Source organism: Xenopus tropicalis, chromosome 7, assembly GCF_000004195.4.
Source record: "Xenopus tropicalis strain Nigerian chromosome 7, UCB_Xtro_10.0, whole genome shotgun sequence".
Lineage (NCBI taxonomy): Eukaryota > Metazoa > Chordata > Amphibia > Anura > Pipidae > Xenopus > Xenopus tropicalis.
Genome location: NC_030683.2, coordinates 122,355,587 through 122,377,615, shown reverse-complemented (window position 1 = coordinate 122,377,615; position 22,029 = coordinate 122,355,587). Strand labels below are relative to the sequence as shown.

The 22,029-nt window shown below is 43.9% G+C and overlaps 1 protein-coding gene across 1 annotated transcript in view; it reads left to right on the top strand.

The window, feature by feature from the left end:
- Nucleotides 1–21,643, top strand: part of LOC116412195 (hemicentin-1-like) — a 41,966-nt gene extending 20,323 nt beyond the window's left edge. The window contains exons 2-9 of the mRNA XM_031905861.1: nucleotides 4,149–4,200; nucleotides 5,979–6,248; nucleotides 14,022–14,306; nucleotides 14,900–15,181; nucleotides 16,915–17,037; nucleotides 18,381–18,424; nucleotides 18,693–18,767; nucleotides 20,553–21,643. Of these exons, the coding sequence (XP_031761721.1) occupies nucleotides 4,149–4,200; nucleotides 5,979–6,248; nucleotides 14,022–14,306; nucleotides 14,900–15,181; nucleotides 16,915–17,037; nucleotides 18,381–18,424; nucleotides 18,693–18,767; nucleotides 20,553–20,639 (1,218 nt within the window). The 3' untranslated portion in view covers nucleotides 20,640–21,643. The remainder of the gene's footprint in view (nucleotides 1–4,148; nucleotides 4,201–5,978; nucleotides 6,249–14,021; nucleotides 14,307–14,899; nucleotides 15,182–16,914; nucleotides 17,038–18,380; nucleotides 18,425–18,692; nucleotides 18,768–20,552) is intronic.
- Nucleotides 21,644–22,029: the final 386 nt, after the last annotated feature.

Genomic DNA, 22,029 nt, shown 5'->3' with positions numbered 1-22,029 from the left:
ATTTTTTAAAATGTGAATTATTTGCTTATAATGGAGTCTATGGGAGATGGCCTTTCCATAATTCTGAACTTTCTGGATAATTGGTTTCCAGATAAGGAGTCCGAAACTTGTACCTATGCACCCAGTATATGTGCACTGCTGCCCAGCTGTAACTAGGTGCTAGGGGCCCATGGTATTTGCCTATGGATGCACCACTGCGTGTTAAATATTAGTATCCTTTTATCATGCTTTTTATCATGTGACTAGACCGAGGTGCATTATGGGGGACTGGTTATGATTGGCTGTGCCAAGTTTCGAGCTCAGGATCACATGTATTTATGGAAATGGTATCTAAAGAGATAACAGCACAGCTTCATATCAGCGTTGCCAAGCTCTTCAGTTGCAAAACAACTCCCACCTCAAAAGCCTCCACTGGGAGTTGTAGTTCAGCGACTGCCGAAGGGCCATAAATTGTACAAAGCTAATTCATGTTATTTATGGATCTCTGCCGGCTTTTTCTACTGTTACAGATGGAACTGAATTGCCATTTTAGTGCTGGGACGTCCCAGAGCCCCTATGTAAAAAAATTCTTCTTCTCAGAGAATCTTGTGGCCCAGTTCCAGATCCTGTTCTGGGTTTGCCGATAGAACCAGACAAACCCGCCTGCAGCTCATAACCAGTTTATCCTCTTACGGTAACAGTGCATGTTGGGGAAATTTTAAACTCATAACCCGTGACTTTTTTATTAAAGACTTTTCCTCATTCTATTTCTCTGCATAGAAAAACGTTATGTTTATGACTCTGCCCATTGGCCCTAAAACACTAATCATCCAGGCCTTGAGATTTGCCCCCAGCAGCTCCCTATCTATGATCTGGTTAGGCCGTCTTTTGTGTGTCAGTGGCACTGCACGTGCTCAGTGGGCTCTGGTGAGAAATTAAGTCAAGGGGTCATGGGGAATTATTAAAATATCAGCAGAAAGTGAGGTTACGTCTGCAATAGAAGCTGATGCAACAGAATTTGTGGACAGATCCCTATGCAGAATGGAGTGCTTTGTATTTTTCTGTGCATTGTGAATATACATTTATTACAGGTATGGGATCCCTTATTCGGAAACCCGTTATCCAGAATGTTCCGAATTACGTTAAGGCCATCTGCCATAGACTCCATTATAAGCTAATAATTCAGATTTTTAAAATGATTCCCTTTTCTCTGTAATAATAAAACAGTACCTGTACTTGATCCCAACTAAGATATAATTACCCCTTATTGGGGGCAGAACAGCCCTATTGGGTTTATTTCATGGTTAAATTATTCCCTTTTCTCTGTAATAATAAAACAGTACCTGTACTTGATCCCAACTAAGATATAATTACCCCTTATTGGGGCAGAACAGCCCTATTGGGTTTATTTAATGGTTAAATGATTCCCTTTTCTCTGTAATAATAAAACAATACCTGTACTTGATCCCAACTAAGATATAATCACCCCTTATTGGGGGCAGAACAAGCCTATTGGGTTTATTTAATATTTGAATGATTTTTAGCAGACTTAAGTTATGAAGATCCAAATTACGGAAAGATCCCTTATCCGGAATACCCCAGGTCCCGAGCATTCTGGATAACAGGTTCCATACCTGTACTATTATTTAATAAATTTAATAACCTATATATGCAGTGAGTTAGCTGTATATATAGTAAGCTCCGATAAGTGATAGCAGCCCAGAGAATTTGCTGGGAATCAACAGGAAAGAAGATGGGGGGCTACTGGGGGGGCATGTTCCCTGCTTAAGGGATGGGTGGCCGTAGGCTGGTGCATTTAGCTTTAGTTCTCTTTTAATCAGTTCCTGCATGGGTCTATGTATCAGGGAAGAAGGAGGCTGTGGGGCCATTTATCCCTCTGGCTCCTGTCCTTGTCCCCCCAGTGCAGCACTTTATCATCCAACAGCCCCCCCCCCACTAGGAGTCAGTATTTCCCTGTATTCTCCCTTCTGTTATAATGAGCCACAGCCCAACACTACCGGCCCCACCAATCCCCACTGGCGTTATTAGAGTGCTTTGCATAGTGGCATTCCCGTCTGCATACCGCACATATATTAGTCCCCCCCCCCCCAGGGCCCTACCTTCTAAAAGTCCCTTTTCTGTTTATACAGGTATGGGACCTGTTATCCAGAATGCTCAGGACCTGGGGTTTTCCAGATAAGGGATCTTTCCGTAATTTGAATGACCATACTAACTTTACTAACTTTTTTTTTCACAATTCAGAATTATTTACACCAAAATATGTTTTTTTTGCAATTTATTATGCGACAAAACTGCAACAAATAATAAAAAAAAAAAATACAAATACGCCATCTTAAATCTGTCACGTAGAAGTCAATGGCAGGGGTCCTTTTTACAGCGGGAAGATCTGCTTTGTGGTTTTAGGGATTTAAAGGGTTTTTTGGACACTGGCTTTTGTGCGACGCAAGGTTTAAAAAAATTCTATAACCACAAAAATCAGAATGTTAATAAATCTGCCCCTAAGTCTATAAAAAATCATTAAACATTAAATAAAACCAACAGGATTTGTTTTGCCTTCAATAAGGATTAATTATATCTTAAGGTGGCCATATATCCACTTTGAAGCAAGTGAGGACCACATCAATGAGCCAATGCGGTCCCTGATCCAATGAAAAATCAAGCCTGTCCCATCGACATCTGGTCAATTTGTGGCGAGATAACGGTTGGGAAAGCCTGTCGGAGGGCCCCATACATGGGCAGACAAGCTGCCGAATCAGTCTGAAGGGCCCAAATTGCCATCTGAAGTCTGCCCGTGTATGGCCACCTTTAGTTGGGATCAAGTACAGGTACTGTTTTATTATTACAGAGAAAAGGGGATCATTTAACCATGAAATAAACCCAATAGGGCTGTTCTGCCCCCAATAAGGGGTAATTATATCTTAGTTGGGATCAAGTACAGGTACTGTTTTATTATTACAGAGAAAAGGGAATCATTTAACCATTAAATAAACCCAATAGGGCTGTTCTGCCCCAATAAGGGGTAATTATATCTTAGTTGGGATCAAGTACAGGTACTGTTTTATTATTACAGAGAAAAGGGAATCATTTAACCATGAAATAAACCCAATAGGGCTGTTCTGCCCCAATAAGGGGTAATTATATCTTAGTTTGGATCAAGTACAGGTACTGTTTTATTATTACAGTAATTATATCTTAGTTGGGATCAAGTACAGGTACTGTTTTATTATTACAGAGAAAAGGGAATCATTTAACCATGAAATAAACCCAATAGGGCTGTTCTGCCCCCAATAAGGGGTAATTATATCTTAGTTTGGATCAAGTACAGGTACTGTTTTATTATTACAGTAATTATATCTTAGTTGGGATCAAGTACAGGTACTGTTTTATTATTACAGAGAAAAGGGAATCATTTAACCATGAAATAAACCCAATAGGGCTGTTCTGCCCCCAATAAGGGGTAATTATATCTTAGTTGGGATCAAGTACAGGTACTGTTTTATTATTACAGAGAAAAGGGAATCATTTAACCATGAAATAAACCCAATAGGGCTGTTCTGCCCCAATAAGGGGTAATTATATCTTAGTTGGGATCAAGTACAGGTACTGTTTTATTATTACAGGGAAAAGGGAATCATTTAACCATTAAATAAACCCAATAGGACTGTTCTGCCCCCAATAAGGGGTAATTATATCTTAGTTGGGATCAAGTACAGGTACTGTTTTATTATTACAGAGAAAAGGGAATCATTTAACCATGAAATAAACCCAATAGGGCTGTTCTGCCCCCAATAAGAGGTAATTATATCTTAGTTGGGATCAAGTACAGGTACTGTTTTTTTATTACAGATAATTATAATGAAGTTTATGGGAGAGGGCCTTGCCGTAACTTGGATAATGGGTTTCCCGGATCCCATCCCTGTATAGAGGGTTATAAAGGTTAGTTCCTGCTTGATCAGTGATATTTACAGCAGTGTAGTAAAGACATACCTTAACACTTTAGTGCATTGCCTTAGGGAAGCGCATGTTTATATGTATAGAGAACATATTCCCCACCCCTCATCTCTCCTGTGTTACCTGCCAAGTACAGGAAACATACCTGTTGTATGTGGTTACACCTGACTGGGTGAGGAGGGGACTGTCTCTGGGAGATGGGGAGACTTGTGGCACTGCCCGGGGTGCTGCTCCTGCTGCTGGGCTACGGTAGGTACATTTAACCCTTATTATTGTGGGACTAAGAGAAAACACAGTGGGGGTCATTTATAAAACTCTCACAGTGCAGAATAATTCGCACAGTGAACATATTTGCAACATTTTTAAGCAACTTTTCAATTGGTCTTCATTATTTATTGCTAATAGTTTTTGAATTATTTGCTGTCCTCTTCAAACTCTTTGTAGTTTTCAAATGGGGGGTCACTGACCCCGGCAGCCAAAATACAATTGCTCAGTTTTATTGTTACTGTTACTTTTTATCACTCATTCAAACCACTGCCTGGTTGGTAAGGCATTTTGGACCCTAGCAACCAGATAGCTGTTGAAACATTGAAACTGGAGAGCTGCTGAACAAAAATGGAAATAATGAAAAAACTGCAAATAATAAAAAAATGAAGACCAATTGCAAATGGTCTCAGAATATTACTCTCTACATCATACTAAAAGTTACAAACAACAATTTGCGAGAAAAATATGCGTTGCGCAAACTTTATAAATAACCCCATTGAGCAGGAAATGTCGATGTTCATATGTTTGCTCTCATGGGTGGGTCTAATGAAGGCAAGGGGAGGCTAAGCCTCTCCGAATCAACAAATTAAATTAATAAATCGGTGAATTTCCCATAACAAATGTGTGTTCTTGGGGCAAAATATATGGAATTGGCATTGTATTTATCCAGCTGTGTGTTCTGGGGTATTATACATGGAATTGGCCCTGTATTTATCCCGCTGTGGGTTCTGGGGTATTATACATGGAATTGGCACTGTATTTATCCTGCTGTGGGTTCTGGGGTATTATACATGGAATTGGCCCTGTATTTATCCTGCTGTTTGTTCTGGGGTATTATACATGGAATTGGCCCTGTATTTATCCCGCTGTGGGTTCTGGGGTATTATACATGGAATTGGCCCTGTATTTATCCCGCTGTGGGTTCTGGGGTATTATACATGGAATTGGCCCTGTATTTATCCTGCTGTTTGTTCTGGGGTATTATACATGGAATCGGCACTGTATTTATCCTGCTGTGGGTTCTGGGGTATTATACATGGAATTGGCACTGTATTTATCCTGCTGTGGGCTCTGGGGTATTATACATGGAATTGGCTCTGTATTTATCTGCTGGGTGTTCTGGGGTATTATACATGAAATTGGCACTGTATTTATCCTTTAGTGTGTTCTAGGGTTATTATACATGAAACTGTCACTATATTTATACTACCATGTGTTTTGGGGGATAATATATAGAATAAGCACAACATTTATCCTGCCATATGTTTTAGGATGTATAAAATTTGCCTTTTTATCTATCTTTTCATGTGTTTTTGAGTATAATATATGAAACTGCTATCAGATGGATCCTGCTAGGTGTTCTGGGAGCTATTTTTCATGACTGCAATTGCCCCTGGGAGCCTATGAAGGAATCTGTGCAGCAAATGTCTTTAACCAGCCTCCCCAAACCTAAAAAATCACCCTCTGCCTATGTTTGCTCTTCCTTCACCAAGTAAACTCCTTGTATTGTAAAAATCCCACAAACCCTGTTACCTCCAAGCTTGGACAATAACAGTTTTTGTCTTTTTCTAGAATTGGCTAATAGGGGGTGGGGCTAAGATAAATATAGATTACACCTCTGCCTATCTTCTTAGCTTTTTCCATAGCCCATACAGAGTAACAATCATAAAACAACGCCAGTATAGACAGCAGGCAGCCGCATTCACCCTGTACCTGATCTCTGTGCAGTCGATAACCTGTTAATGTTCATTTTCCTACAGTCCAATTGCAGAACGTGGTTGTGACGCAGTCCCCCGCGGCGGTAAATACCGGCTCCGCATCTGTCAACCTGACTTGTAATGCAACAAAGGGCCAAGGAAGTGTGTGGTGGATGTGGGAAAAAGAAGATTTCACTACATATAACATCAGCTTCTCTGATGGAAATACAACTCTTCAGATAAATCAGCCCAACAAGACGCACAATGGGAAATACATATGTTTTTGGAAAAACACAAGCCTAGCGTGGGGGGACTACGCACTCTATGTTTATTGTGAGTAACTTGCTCTGATGGGAAGTTTGTTGCAGCTGAGGGGGGTTCATTTATTATTTATCTATTAACGGATTCCAGTCACCAGTACCACGGTTACGGCTTTTGGAACCCGCCCACTAGGAGCTGCTTCCCATTCATGGAGGGCCCCCTGTGGAGCAAAGATAGATAAATGAACTCTGAATAGCTCTACTTTAATCCAACAAGCTGGATTTGCGTCCATTTATGTCTGCTGGCACAGTGGGCAACTTGCAGAGCATTGCATCTGTAGCCCACTTTATCAGATTCTGTGGCCCTACCTGCTGATTTACTCTACTTGGCGCTACAGGAGTCCTGAGCCCCCGCTTACTATGGGGGTTAACAGGGATTTCTCCCTTAAAGGCGTGCCTCCACCCAGGGATGATCTTGTGGAACTATAATCCAGCCCCTGGGAACTTAACAGGTTGCTATGCCCCTCTTGGGACCCACTCACTCCTGGCAGATATACCCCTCCCTGGTGTTGTTCCTTACCAGCTTGGTAGTGGTCCTCTGGGCTTGATAGGTATTCACAGCAGACACAGTGGTATAATGAGAATTTCACTTACCTCTTATCGTAAATTCCATTTCTTCTAGTCCCGACATGTCAGTACGGGGTTTCCCATCCCAATTATTTGCTTCTTGTATTGCTTGGCAAATGTATAACAGTGGTGAGGAGGAAGTCACATGGTCTTATAGGTAAGGGCTAATTTTGATTGGCTTTGGTATATAGGTCCTACCTCCTAGCTGTGGGGGCAATACTGCCCATGCGTACTGACATGTCGGGACTAGAAGAAATGGAATTTACGATAAGAGGTAAGTGAAATTCTCATTTTCTTCTTCGTCCCTTCCATGTCAGTACGCATGGGATCTACCAAGCCATGCCCCTAAAATATAAGGGGTGGGAACAATAATATCAACAGATGCTAAAAACAAATCAAGCATCACAAGAAAAAACGGACCATTCCCGGCTACAAGAATCCTCTCAGGGACCAGAGGGATTTCCACACTACGGTTGCCATAAACATCCAAGCCCGGCTCGGGAGGATCCTCTGCCAACAAGAAGAAAATGGTCACAATCATAACTGACACTGGGCAGTTCACTGGTGTTACCAGCCCCGCAGCAACCAACCAGTTAACCACAACTCTGATGCATTATCCACTAGAGCTGTCTCTATGCCCCCAATCCTTAGCACTAACCTGGGGCCCTAGAAAAATAATTGTGACACACAAGCCTCTAGCTCCAAAGCATACCGGTATCAGCTTAAATTGGTGTTGACAGCCATCAAACTCAACAACCCCCAGAGATCAGCCAAAGATAATCCAAGCACAGATCTGAAGCAACGAACAGTGAAAGGGCACACTAGCCATCAAGCCCCCCTATGGCACAAACAAGCTAGGGACTCCAGCCTGTAACAGAGCATGACAGGCTGAAACCCAACTTCCTACCACTCCCTGTAGCTACCAACCTTGAGAGGCTACCTAACCAGCAATGTTAAGGCCAGGTTTAGGAACTGTACACGACCTGCAGATGGAAGATCAGCTAACCAGTAAAACATGACTGGAATCAACTGGAAAACATGCATGGAACGACTGGTGCACAGCCAGCCCATACTCAATGTACCATCTAGCCACCCTGCATGAAAGTCAGAAGCGCCATATACTATGCATGCTAAACAACCAGCGGACAAACCAACACCCTGCCAGAAAGCAGTGGTGGACATGTCAAGCAAAGCACTGGAGAACACGCCAGCTGCCATCCCTGCATGCAAGAGCCCAGAGTGAAAGATAGCTAACACACAAGCAATAGCAAAAAACTAGCGCTGTGCTTGCAATACATGACTCTGCAATCAAGCCAAGCAAGCCAAAGGCCAGAACTAGAGCCAACGGCCAAGCGAGCCAAAGGCCAGAAACAGAGCCAACAGCCAAGCAAGCCAAAGGACAAAACCAATGGGCAAGCAAGCCAAAAAGTCAAAACTGGAGCCAATGGCCAAAACCTGAGCCAATGGCCAAGCAAGCTGAAGGCCCAAAAACAGAGCCAAAAGGCCAATCAAGCCAAAGGTCAAAACCTGAGCCAAAAGGCCAGAACCAGAGCCAAAGGCCAGAGCCAAGCGGCCAAGCAAGCCAAAGGCCAGAACCAGAGCCAAGCGGCCAAGCAAGCCAAAGGCCAGAACCAGAGCCAAGCGGCCAAGCAAGCCAAAGACCAGAACCAGAGCCAAGCGGCCAAGCAAGCCAAAGGCCAGAACCAGAGCCAAGCAAGCCAAAGGCCAGAATCAGAGCCAATGGCCAAGCATGCCAAAGACCAGAACCGGGCAAACGGTCACACCAGCCAAAGGCCAAAACCAATGGGTAAGTGAGCCAAAAGGTCAAAACTGGAGCCAATGGCCAAAACCAGAGCCAATGGCCAAAACCAGAGCCAATGGCCAAAACCAGAGCCAATGGCCAAAACCAGAGCCAATGGCCAAAACCAGAGTCAATGGCCAAAACCAGAGTCAATGGCCAAAACCAGAGTCAATGGCCAAGCAAACTAAGGCCCAAAACAGAGCCAAAAGGCTGAAACCAGAGCCAAAGGTCTGAACCAATGGACAAGCAAGTCAAAGACTAAACTAATGTCCAAGCGAGCCAAAGGTCAAAACTGGAACCAATGGGCAAGCAAGCCAAAGGCCAAAATCAGATCCCACTGCCGAGCAAGCCAAAAGGACAGAACTGGGAAAAACGGCCAAGCAAACCAGAAGACAGAACCAGCGGCCAAGTGAGCTAAAAGCCAGAATGGAAGAAGCAGCCAAGTGAGTCAAGGCCAGAACCAGGGCCAGCGACCAAGCAAAGAAAACTGCCAAACCAAGGACCAGTGGCCACTCAAGCCAACAAGGACCAGCAGGCAAGCAAGCCAGAGTCCAAAACAAGGACCAGCAGGCAAGCCTATAGCAAAAATTCTGCTGCCAGGGGTGAGAGGCAGTAGCAAAGCAAGCCAAAGGCCATAACCCGGAACCACAGCCAAGGGCAACAAAAGCCATAAACAGACCCCACAGCCAAGCAAGCCAAAGACCGTAATCTGGGCCAACAGGCACACAAGGCAAAGTCCATGACAAGGACCGGCAGCCAAGCAAGCCAAGGCTATAGCAGAAAGTCTGATGCCAGGGGTCAGAGGCAGTAGACAGATGAGCTTGAGGCCATAAGCAGAAACTGCAGCCAAGTTAGGCAAAGGCCATAGACAGAACCAACAGCCAAGCAAGCCAAAGACCATAATCAGGGCCAACAGACACACAAGGCAAAGTCCATGAAAAGGACCAGCAGCCAAGCAAGTCAAGGCTATAGCAGAAAGTCTGATGCCAGGGGTCAGAGGCAGTAGACAGATGAGCCGGAGGCCATAAGCAGGAACTGCAGCCAAGTGAGGCAAAGGCCATAGACATAACCAACGGCCAAGCAAACCAAAAACAATAATCACGGCCAGGGTCAACAGGCACACAAGGCAAAGCCCAAAACAAGGAACATCAGTCATGCAAGCCAGAGGCATAGCAAAAAACTGGCTAACAGGGACCAAGAACAGCGGTCACGCTGACCAAAGGCCATAACCAGGACAACGACCAACAGGCACGTAAGCAAAGGTCATAGCACAAGCCGGCAGTCATGCAAAATGACAGTCACAGAGCAATCAAACATTTACTAATGTTGGCTCCTATCATGCTAGCGGACAGAAATATACCTGTAAACACACCAGAAAGAAAGAGTTGTTGAACTACAACTCTGTTCATACCTGGTAGGAAAAAACTGCCTTTTAAGCCAAAGACCCAACCAGGGCCTGCAGAAATAAAATAAGCAGGAAAAGGTACAACACTGCCACAGCAGAAACCCCAGTTAAACCAGGAAGCCCCTGATGAAATAAGAGCTGCTATACCTGCTGTGTCTGCCCAGTAGATTTGACTCACAAGGAATTCTACATATATGAAATAGCAATAACAAGGAGCCCAAGAAGCATACAAGCACCTAACAAGATAACACTGGCTTGTAGGTAAAGGCAAACTCCAGTCAGAACCCTGGAGAAAGACTGGTTAAAAGGTGCAGACTCCCTGTGAGAAAAGGAGATACCATACTGCTACAGCAGTGCAACTCCCAGCCAGTCTGGGCACACCTGGTGTAATAATGAGCTCCCATACCTGCGAAGTCCGCATGGTAGACTCACAAAGAAAAGCTAACAATATGAAACAGCAATAGCAAGGAGGCCTAGAAGCATACAAACACCTTACAGGATAAAATTGGCTTGTAGGCAAAATGCAAACTCCAGTCAGAACCGTGGAGAAAGGTTGGTTATAAGGTTCAGACTCCCTGCGAGAAAAGGAGATACCATACTGCTACAGCAGTGCAACTCCCAGCCAGTCTGGATGTACCCAGTGTAATAATGAGCCCCAATACCTGCAGAGTTTGCATGGTAGACTCGACTCACCAAGAAAGGCTAACAATATGAAACAGCAATAGCAAGGAGGCCTAGAAGCACACAAACACCTTACAGGATAAAATTGGCTTGTAGGCAAAATGCAAACTCCAGTCAGAACCCTGGAGAAAGGCTGGTTATAAGGTGCAGACTCCCCGTAAGAAAAGGAGATACCATACTGCTACAGCAGTGCAACTCCTAGAACAGTCTTGGAAGCACCTGGTGTAAATGAGCACCCATACGAGCACCCATACCTGCACCCATACCTGCACCCATACCTGCACCCATACCTGCACCCATACCTGCACACATACCTGCACCCATACCTGCACCCATACCTGCACCCATACCTGCACCCATACCTGCACCCATACCTGCTGTGTCTGCACAGAGGACTCAGGCTTACAGTAAAAACACTAAAGATATCAATAGCAAAGTGCCCTAAAGGAGCACCTCCCACAAGAACCCAGACAGCCTTCAGCTGAGGGACATAATTAGCTCATTAGTATGCAGGCCTCTCAGTGCACTGAGCATTTCAAACACACAGTGGAGACTGAAGATTCATACTCACCAGATTCAGGCTTAGTTATCACTAGCCCATATCCATACCCATGGCCCTTTAGTCCGAAATGTCTTCAAAGGCTCAAAACACCATAGGAAAAAGGAGACTCAATCGATCACAGGCAGGAATGTGGAAATACCCACGCCTGTATACTTTCCCACTAAGCACCTGTTTGTATACTGTGCATACATGGGAATAGAGCAGGGGGCTATTTTAGCACAAGGCTAGGACCATGGGTATGCCCACACCTGCATTTCTTCCCAATAGGTGAAAGTTTGATTACTTTACTTATTGGGGCATCAGGTAAAATCTTCTCCATTACCTGGGAATCATCCCTCTATGTATACACAGAGGTAAAAAATAAAATGACAAAAACAAAAGAAAAATCAAACTGTGAAATCACAAGATGGTGAGGAGGGAGATCCTACCTCCTGTTCAGTAGGACAAAAAATAACAGTGGTGAGGAGGAAGTCACATGGTCTTATAGGTAAGGGCTAATTTTGATTGGCTTTGGTATATAGGTCCTACCTCCTAGCTGTGGGGGCAATACTGCCCATGCGTACTGACATGGAAGGGACGAAGAAGAAATATGAATCAAATGAATTGGTTTATTAGAGCAGAACCAGGAGTGGCACATATCATTTCACACAGCATGCAGGGCTTTATCTCCTGACTACTCATTGAGAGCCTTTTCCTGTTGGGCAACTCACGGTACTCCCGCCAAGTGCTCCCTTCTAGGTGATCTCCCCGGTACTCCCGCCAAGTGTTCCCTTCTAGGTGACCTCCCCGGTACTCACGCCAGAAGGCACCCCCTCTTGGAGTCCTCCCCGGTACTCACGCTAGGCAGCCTCACCACAGGGACCCACTCCGGTACTCCCACCTAAGCCCCCTCAGATCCAGCCTCCTGGACTAGCGGTGACCTTGTCCACCTACCTAGCCACTTGTGGCCCTGCACTCCAGCAGATGTAATGCTGGGGGGTCTTAACCCCACTACCACTCCTGGAGGGGCAATGTCCGCCTATTCTAAACTCCTTTTGTCCTACATGTCACTCCTAGAGCGACCTATCACAAAACTACTATCTTAACTGAACCTAGGGTACTCCTTACTGGAGCAGTCCCCAAAATGTCTGACCCAGAGCACATGGCTGTATCCCCTTATATGGGCCTATGCACCACCCTGTGGCCATAACCCGAACTACAGGTATACTCCCTGTTAACTATTTAGAACCCAGTCATCCCAGTGTCCCTGTTAACTAGCACCACCCTGTGGCCTATCCTAGGGGTGTCTGTCCTAAGGGCCTATTTTTGGTAAACCCCTACACATCTAAAACCACTTTCATTAAAAGGAAATAGGGTTGATTCACTAAAGTGCGTTAGTTTTTATCGCACGTTTTTTTTTGTTAAAAAAGACGCGACAATTGGCATATAAATAGTAGCTGCATATAAATAGTGCATATAAATGGTAGCATATATTTATATGCTACTATTTATATGCGGCGACTATTAGCGCACATAATAATAGGTGTTAATTAGTGCGCATGCGGTAAATGCCGCATGCAATATCGCGCGTAAATTAGCGCAAGTATGCTTATAGTGAATCGTGCGTTAAGTGGCGAAAATTTAGACGCAATAAAATTTTTATCGCATGCTATACATAGCGCACGTTTTAACGCACTTTAGTGAATCAACCCTTATGTGTCCAAATTCACTCTGCGCACTTCTATATAGTTGCGCACAGTGCCGAGCAAAGTGCCTTTTACGCATGGTACTGTGCCCTGTGTCAGTAGGCCAAAGAATTGGGCACAGACGTCACACACAGCGCAGTTGTGTTTGATTCAATATCCCCATTGTGCCTGCAATTCTGGGAAAAACCAGTGCATTTTGGTTAAAAAACATGGCACTTGCGCATTGCTCACTTCGTTAGGGTAAGTGAATATGCCCTCTTGTCTTCAGTAAATAAATGATTTCCATAGATCACTAAGGGCCCCCGTGCCACAGAGGAACCCTGAGGAGCAATATTTTCCATCCCTAGAGTTTGTTAGATATTTTCAAGGCTCTCCGATCTGCAGCATTTTAGCTGTTAAGTTTAACGGTAAATCCCAAAGACAGCCAGAGACTGGAAGGTTCCAGGTTGGGCATCACAATACCCTCCCCAGGTTCCAGTAGGCCTAAACATATTTTGGGTTTGTAAAACACCACTATCCAGGCAAAGGTGGGACAGTTGGGAGGTGTGTGCCAAAGCACCATATGGCATGCACTCAACTGGGCACCAGGGCAGCGGTTAAAGTTAAACAGCTTTATTCATAAATGTTGGAGTTCCACATGCGCCAGATGCATGAGTGGATGAAAGGGTTGGGCTGGATAAGAATGGGGCCCCTGGCAATATAGAGGGTGGACTACAGGTTCAATAGTCTTTACTCATATACAGTAACCACATTTTTTGTTTGACTGTTGGAACATATTTTCTAATACTCAGCACCGTCCCTACTTCCTTTCTGGCAAATAAACCATAACCATGTCTTGCTTTATGGCATTTCATACAATACTAGTGACTAGTGATGAGCAAACCTCTTTCTCTTCCCCAAAATATTCTGGGAAAAAAGTCAATGGGCGTTTTTCCTACTTCTACTGTGTGACAATTTTTTCTCTCAGCAACTTTTTGCACTAGAACTTCTCCACGAATCCCTGCCTTCGCTCACCACTACTAGTGATACTGCACGTATGTAACTGAATATAAAAATCTTACTGGGAACCTGTATGTTTCTTGCAGACAAAGTGGAGAACGTGGTGGTATCTACATCTTCTGGGAATGTGGTTGAGGGTTCCACTCCATCTCTCAACCTGACCTGTAATTCATCTACGTTGTGGGAAGGAACCATAACTTGGCTGTGGGAGGGGAAAACTTTGGATATTCTGGATAACAGTTCAAGGTTGTTGGATGGGAATCAAACTCTTCAGATTAATCAGCCCAACAAGACACACAATGGAAACTACACATGTGTTATTACCAACCCAGCCAGCAATGGGACGGGCACTTACAGACTCTATGTTTATTGTGAGTAACTCACTCTGACTGGGAAGATTTGTGCAGCCTATGGGATCCATTTCTTTCTATATCAGTCACCAATGGGCTCTCAGTGCAAAGGCAATGGCTCTTGGTGCACGCCCACTAGGAGCCACTTCCCATATATAAAGGGGCCCTTGTGGAGCAAACAGATGCAGAGAGAGGTAACGGGACAGAGCGCTCTGCCTAAGGACTGCTGATGGATAGGGGATGATGGCAATAACCTTTGAACACTGATTTAAAATTACCCCAATCTTGTAGGCAATAAAAAATAATATATGGCGCTGAGCTAAAAATGTATATCATCTTTAAAAATGGACCCTTTATTCAACCTCCCTATAGACGAGGGGTGGGCGTGTCCCTATCAGAAGCACGATAGGATGGGCATAGCCAATTACAGCCCTGCAGTCACACAGGCTTCAGTTCCCTATTAGGTTACCCTAACTGCTGATTGGTTCCTATCCTATCCATTCACACAAAGAGCCAACAGTCATGTCTTGCTTTACGGCTTGTGATGCAAATACTAGTGGCTGTTATTGCTGAATATAAATATCTCTTACTAAGGATCTGTATGTTTCTTGCAGACAAAGTGGAGAATGTGGTGGTATCTACGTCTTCTGGGAATGTGGTTGAGGGTTCAACTCCATCTCTCAACCTGACCTGTAATTCATCCGCGCCGTGGGAAGGAACCATGACTTGGCTGTGGGAGGGGAATCCGGTGAACACTGTGAATACCTCTTACAGCTTGTTGGATGGAAATGCAACTTTGCAGATTAATCAGCCCAGCAGGTCAAACAATGGAAATTACACATGTGTTATAGCCAACCCAGCCAGCAGGGGGGAAGGATATTATACGCTTACAGTTTGTGAGTAACCCATTCTTACTGTGAGGCTTGGGGGCAGCTGAGGGCATTGGGTCATTTATTGCACAAATTGTTTCGCTATACAATGTTTATCATTGATCAATATAAAAAATGCTTCTCTATGACCACAACACCCTAAGTATGAACCAGTCTGAACCTGTCTGAACTCCCCACGTGACTGGGTCATCAGCCTTTCAGCACAAAGATCAAATCTGTCCAATCGTGGGTGTGATCCAACCAAACAACTTGATTGGCCAGATATTTGTGTTATTAGCATGTATTACTATGGAGAAACTAGCTAGGAACACATGGGCTTATAGGGGACAAATGACTATGCCCTTAATGCTAATAGCTCAATGGAGGGACTCACTCTATCACCCATAGGGTGTGATTCTGCCAAGTGCAGATAAAAATTGGGTTGAAACTGCCCATATCCAAAAGTGAGTGCTTCAACTTGATGATTTGGGCCTAGAAGTACCAAATAACTCCAAATCAGAGGCTTTGGAGAAAAACACATGCTGCCCCCTACACGGGGCATCAATTCAGGAGCCCTGGGTCTGCTTAGGAATCTCACACTATAGGAAACCCCTGGCATCTCCAGTCTTCACCACTGCCCTTTTGGGGCCTCTGGAACCTGCTGCAGTGGAACCTGAACACTGCTGAGAAAGTATCTTGGTACAGACAAGGGTAAAGGTGGCCATACACGCTAAGATCTGCCCGCTTGGCGAGGGTGAGAGATATCGGGTGGGCGATATCGGGCTAATTCGGACATTTGGTCCTGGGGCCAAACGATCGAATTAGAAGATGGATATAGCCAGCCATCGGTTCGGTGACCACATCAACGAGCCAATGTGGTCCCCGATCCAACTAAATTTTTAAACCTGCCCGATCGAGATCTGCCCAATTTCAGGCCAGATGTCGTTAGTGCCCATACACGGGCCGATAAGCTGCCAAAACGGTCTAAGGAACTGATATCGGCAGCTAGAATCAGCCCGTGTATGGGGACCTTTACCTGAAGAAATCAAGGTCAGGCCCAGACTAGAAATTCTACTGCACTGCACAAACATTACTCAGTTGTTGCTGGACTACAAATCCCAGAATAATGTAACATATAATGAAGGGTGAGGCATGCTGGGAGCTGTAGTCCAGCAACATCAGGGTTGTATTCTTAAAGCAATATTGCCCAATAAAACTTTCCCCCATTAAAATGCAAGAAATCCCCCAATGAGAATCCCAGCTGATGTGAGTAAATCCGGCTCCCTGTTCTCTGTTCCTGCAATTGGAGTTGGGAGCAATAAGCACAGTTTCCCAGCACTGAACAAGTCTGTCCCTTTATCCCCATGTCTGATTCCTGTGCCATATAATGACGGGAAAAATGCCATCATTATCTCTATATGTAAGGTACCAGCAAGGGGCCTGACACAGTGCTGGGAATCAGCATTCTCATTGGTCACTTCTCTTGCACTTATAATGAGATGGTTGCTCAGTAGAATGCTCAGTGGGGGATTTTCTTGCATCTATAATTGGGTTTTTTGGCAACTTCTATAGCAGAACTAGGGGGCGCAGTGGGACAGTGTTATGGTTGGGTTTACATCCCCTTTAGCCAGGACAAGCAATATGGCAGTATCCTGTTGCAGAATTAGGTTCACTGCTTTATGTGCTTACGCTTTTGTTACAGTATAAGGTACAATTTGTGCAAGCACAATAATTCTAATAAGGCTTCTTATACATTCCAGTAAGGCTTCTCCCTACAGCCTTCAGCCCTGGGACCTTAGCCGGCATCATCATTGGCTCGGTGTTGGGGGGATTGCTGCTCATTGCCCTCATTGTACTGATCGTATGCTGTGCATGGCGGAAAGGTAAAAAACTAATATTTACCCTGACATAAAAAAATACTAACCCACCACTAACCCCCCCTGTCCCAGAAATGATTTTGAGATTTGTATTATTATTTGTGTGAATGTTTCTTCTGTTTATGATTTTTATTACATTACATTTTTTATTACGTTATTTTATCATCAATTTTAGGAGGAAAAACGTTCTCCTAATTCTGGCTCCATGGGACAATCTGGATTTCCATTGGGGGATAAGCTTTTCTTATCAAACTGGATCTGGACCAATGTTATTGGATTGCTAGAAACCCATTGGCCTCAGCAACCAGGCAGTGGGGCCGGGCTAGAATGATAGGCACTAAAATTAACAACAGTAATACAAATTTAGGGAAAAGAAATAAAATGTAAAACCCCTAAAAAGTAGAGTTGGGCCATAGAGGCCTGCCAATTAAATATACTCTCTTTAATGTGCTTGTATACTTATGTAATGCATTTTTCTTGTATTCTACATTTTCAGGAGTTACATGGATAAAGGGGATATGTAATAACAGACACTAAGGGGCACATTTACTTACCCACGAACGGGCCGAATGCGTCCGATTGCGTTTTTTTCGTAATGATCGGTATTTTGCGATTTTTTCAGAAAATTGTCGCGACTTTTTCGTTACCAATACGATTTGCGCGAAAAAACGCGAGTTTTTCGTAGCCATTCCGAAAGTTGCGCAAAATCTGGCGTTTTTTTCGTAGCGTTAAAACTTGCGCGAAAAGTTGCGATTTTTTCATAGCGTTAAAACTTGCGCGAAACGCCGCGCCTTTTAAGTTTTAACGCTACAAAAAAGGCACAACTTTTCGCGCAAGTTTTAACGCTACGAAAAAATCGCCAGATTTTGCGCAACTTTCGGAATGGCTACGAAAAACTCACGTTTTTTCGCGCAAATCGTATTGGTAACGAAAAAGTCGCGACAATTTCCAAAAAGTCGTAAAGGCGCCGAAAAAATCGCAAGAAATACGAAAAAGTCGCAAAATGTTCGTTTTCAAATCGGAATTTTTCCAATTCGGTTCGGATTCATGTCTTAGTAAATGTGCCCCTAAGTTTGCCCAGGAACATTAACCCATAGTGACCAATCAGCAGGGTTTATTACTGGTCACCTGTTTAAAGCAAACACCTTATTGGTTGCTATAGGTTACTGCTACTGGGCAAACTTAGTGCCTTGTATCACATATGGGGTGTAGTTGGCGTAGCATGTTAGCCTAATTGGGCAGCTCTGGAACTTAGTGGGGTAGTGTATCGACATGGCTCAAACCTAAAAAATAGAGGTGACGTCTCTGTTTTTTTGTGACTGACCTGGCATTATCTCTTTGTCATTCAGGTAAAAAAGAAAAGTGGCCCAAGTATAAGGATGCCCCTCCCACAGTAAGTCCTTTGTTTGTGCTCAGGTTTCATTGGTGTTCTACATTCTATTCTCTCTGTTTGTCGCTGATTCCTCTTCCTGTTGTGGGCGTCGGGCATCATCCTATCTTCACATGACCCTCCTCGTTTATTCTGCCATTAGGCCCCCATCTGGGATAACTGATCTACCCATTCTGGATTTCATCCCTGGACTCTAATCTAACAGCTGGGAAAACAGGTGCTTGGTAATGTTCTTACTATTGTCTCATTGGTTGTTTTTCTTCTCTCACAGGTGTCGGGTCAGATAACACACAACGGGTGGAACACACCAACGGGTGCCTATGCTAGGTGGGAAAGAACCACTCAGGTAACACTGAAGAACCCTAGTCTTAAGCAACTTCTTCACTCTCCTACTCAAACTGGCTTTAGCAGATCTACCCGAATCCCTGAAGGGAAGGAACAGTCTCATCTTATAATGGTCTTTGTCTTTAGTGAAGACTTTTCTTCTCCAACGTGCAAAAAGAGTTTACTATTCCTCTTCTTGCATTCACTTTCTAACTAAAGACCCTCTCTTCCAAGGTTCTCCTTATCTCCAATAATGATTTGACTATGTCAAATGTTTCCCTGACTACATGCAAAAAGAACTAAGAACTAACTCTTGTGCCCCTTTGTGATCTTGCACGTTTATATAATAGTTGTTATTGTCCATTGTCATGGTAAATGACCTCTAATATGAAGGATGAAAAATTGGGAGAAAGACTAATGGAACGTGACATCGTATTCCAGAAAAGGGCGAAGTTATACCAATGTCTTAAATGCATATATACTGTATACAGACATAATGTGTCCTTAATCCTCAGAGTAGCCCAGCTGCTAAAGTAGCCGGCCTTCTCCCATCTCTTCAAATAAGGAGAGACTAGCTATCTGGCCTATCCAAATGATGTTGAATGAACTCTCACTTGGGCTGTCATCTGAAGTCTTGGTCCTCAGACCATTGGCATCACAAGTTCTCCATGTCATCAGACTCACTCACTTATAAGGACTTCCAAGGGCAGTTGCTTCCCTCCTGACTGAAACTGAGGGACTTCCAGAACCTCCCCTAAGAGGAATCCCTGCCCCTACACTGATCAACCAATATAAAATAAACTTACCAAGTTAGAAAAGCCTTTTATATTGTCAACTTTTTAACTCAGCTAGAGATATACAGTAGATCACTAATGGACTAGCATCCAGACTGGCAGAGAAACCTATAAGTAACCCCAATATCTAGTTATCTAATTAATTCATTATGTCAGTAGGGGGCAGGAATCCTCTATATTCTTCTATAAAGAATGAAGAACTATAAAAAGAAACTGCTTTGATCTCAAGTCTCCTTGAATGGAAACCAGAATGTTCAACATGGATCCACATTACAATGCATTCAGTAGGCTTAATAGGTTACTCAAATGGCTGGGCAGTTATTTCTTTTTTATCATGGCATCTGGCTGCTAAACTTCTTACAAGGTACAAGCAGCTCAGTGTAGCTATAGAACCCCACCAACTTAAAGATATAACAAAATGGTTCTCAAGATAATATAAGGTAACCGTCCCCTTACCTCAAAGTTTTATGCATCATAATTAAGATGGCCAGCTAGCTTAGCTGATATTACCAGTTGTATCCAGGGTCAGACTGGGCCACCGGAACACTGGGATAATACCCGGTGCGCCCCGGCCCTGGTGGGCCCCAGCGACCCAGACCTGACCCTATTGCTGCTTCCTCTGGCCTCTGATGTCCTCCCCTGACGCGTTTCACATATACTGTACGTTCAGGGGAGGACGTCAGACAGGGGCCCCTGTGGGGGGGGTTTAGGGGTGCGCAGCGGGGGACACGGCCGGAATAGGCACCTTGTGGGGTGTGGGGCCCCTGGGGCGACAGCCCTGGTGGGCCCTGCACCCCCCAGTTCGACCCTGGTTGTACGTTAGAATTTTTAGAAAAGATGGGAGCCATTTTTAATAACTAATGCTGTGGGAGTTGCCTGGGGCACGTTTTTAAGATTAGAGCTACATTCTGATATATCTCATAGGGTATAAATATGATAAAGTTACTGTATATAAGAGTGCCTTACTGCCATGAGGTTTGGGAAGTCATTGACTATTGTATTTTATTTTGCAGTCTTCTCATGGTATGGGCCACAAGACAAGTATTCAGAACAGCACCTCAGTCATACCCCAGAAACAAAAAAGCCAAACGGCGGTATGACCTGCCTTCCCAGGAGCTGACTTGTCTTTCCAAGAGGCTGACCTTGTCAGAAGCTGAGGCCTACCTTTACAGGGGGCTGACTGACCGCCTCAAGGAGTTTTAGTGCCTTTCCAATAGAAAGTCCTATTTCATTGTTGAATTGGTCAGAGCTTGGTCAGGCATACCCCAGAATATAAAGCCTATTATGTAGGTCTGATATGCTTTCCCAGGAGAAGACTTGCCTGTCCAAGGGGCTGGCTTGGTAGAAGTTGGCTTTGAGAGGAATTTTGGATTGTTTCTTTGAACCCAACTGAAGAACCCGGTATGGATTTCAGGAGTATAGAATAATACTCACATTCTAAACATATTGCCCAAGAGCCCAGGTCTTTCTATCAGCAGCTACAACTGACAAATGGACATTGTTTTTGGTAAAGGATACAGGACATTGGGGTTCAGCTGATAATCAGCCTTGTCTGTGCTATGGGGATTGGCTCTAATACCCACCAATAACCATTGTGTAATGTAGAGAATTGTATGACTGTAGGTTTGTCCAGTACTTTGCATTATAAGCAGCGCTAGCCCTTTTGGGATAGAATGGTGCAAACATTATGAGAAATGACAAATAACATTTTTAGTTTCCTATTTTGCCAAATGAGTTTGGTTAACGTTTGGGCAGGTTTTTTAATATAAGGATGTTTCAACAGTATGGGAAGATTTACGGGAGAATAGGACATTTTAGGAAATATCAGCATTGTAATAAAAGCTACCCAGGGGCGGACAGTTTAACCACTTTTTGTATTAGGGTTCAATAAGTTTAATAAGTCGTTACATTTAAGGAATATATTCTAGATAAATCAGATGGAATTTTAAATCCCAATGATCTCAAAGTACCTGATATGTGTTTCATTTAAAGATTTAACAAAAGTTTTTTTTTATCATCAACTACCCCTGTTTTACCCAGATAGAAAAAATAACCTGAAAAGTTACTGTTCAAGTTTAAAATAAAAGTTTGATTTAAAGATCAGAAATAAGTTATTGGGTTTGTTATTTAACGGGGTTTATATTTCATTGTAGAAATAGGGTTGCCACCTCTGCGGCTAAGAAAGCCGGTTGGGGATGACGTCATGGTAAGCGGGGAGGAGGCGGGGTCATGACATCGCGGGGCAGGGGGACGCGGGGTTGTGTCATCATGGGGCGGGGCTATGACGCGGTGACCAATGCCTGGTTTTCCAAATTAGGGAAACTGGGCAGGAGGTTTTGACCTGGGCTGTCCGGGTCAAAACTGGACAGGTGGCAACCCTATGTGAAAAAAGAGGTATAGAAGCCATGTTTCTACAGTAATGTAGGCATTTTCTTGTTTCTTACTCAGAAAAATAAATTCTTTATTTATACTACAGGTATGGGACCTCTT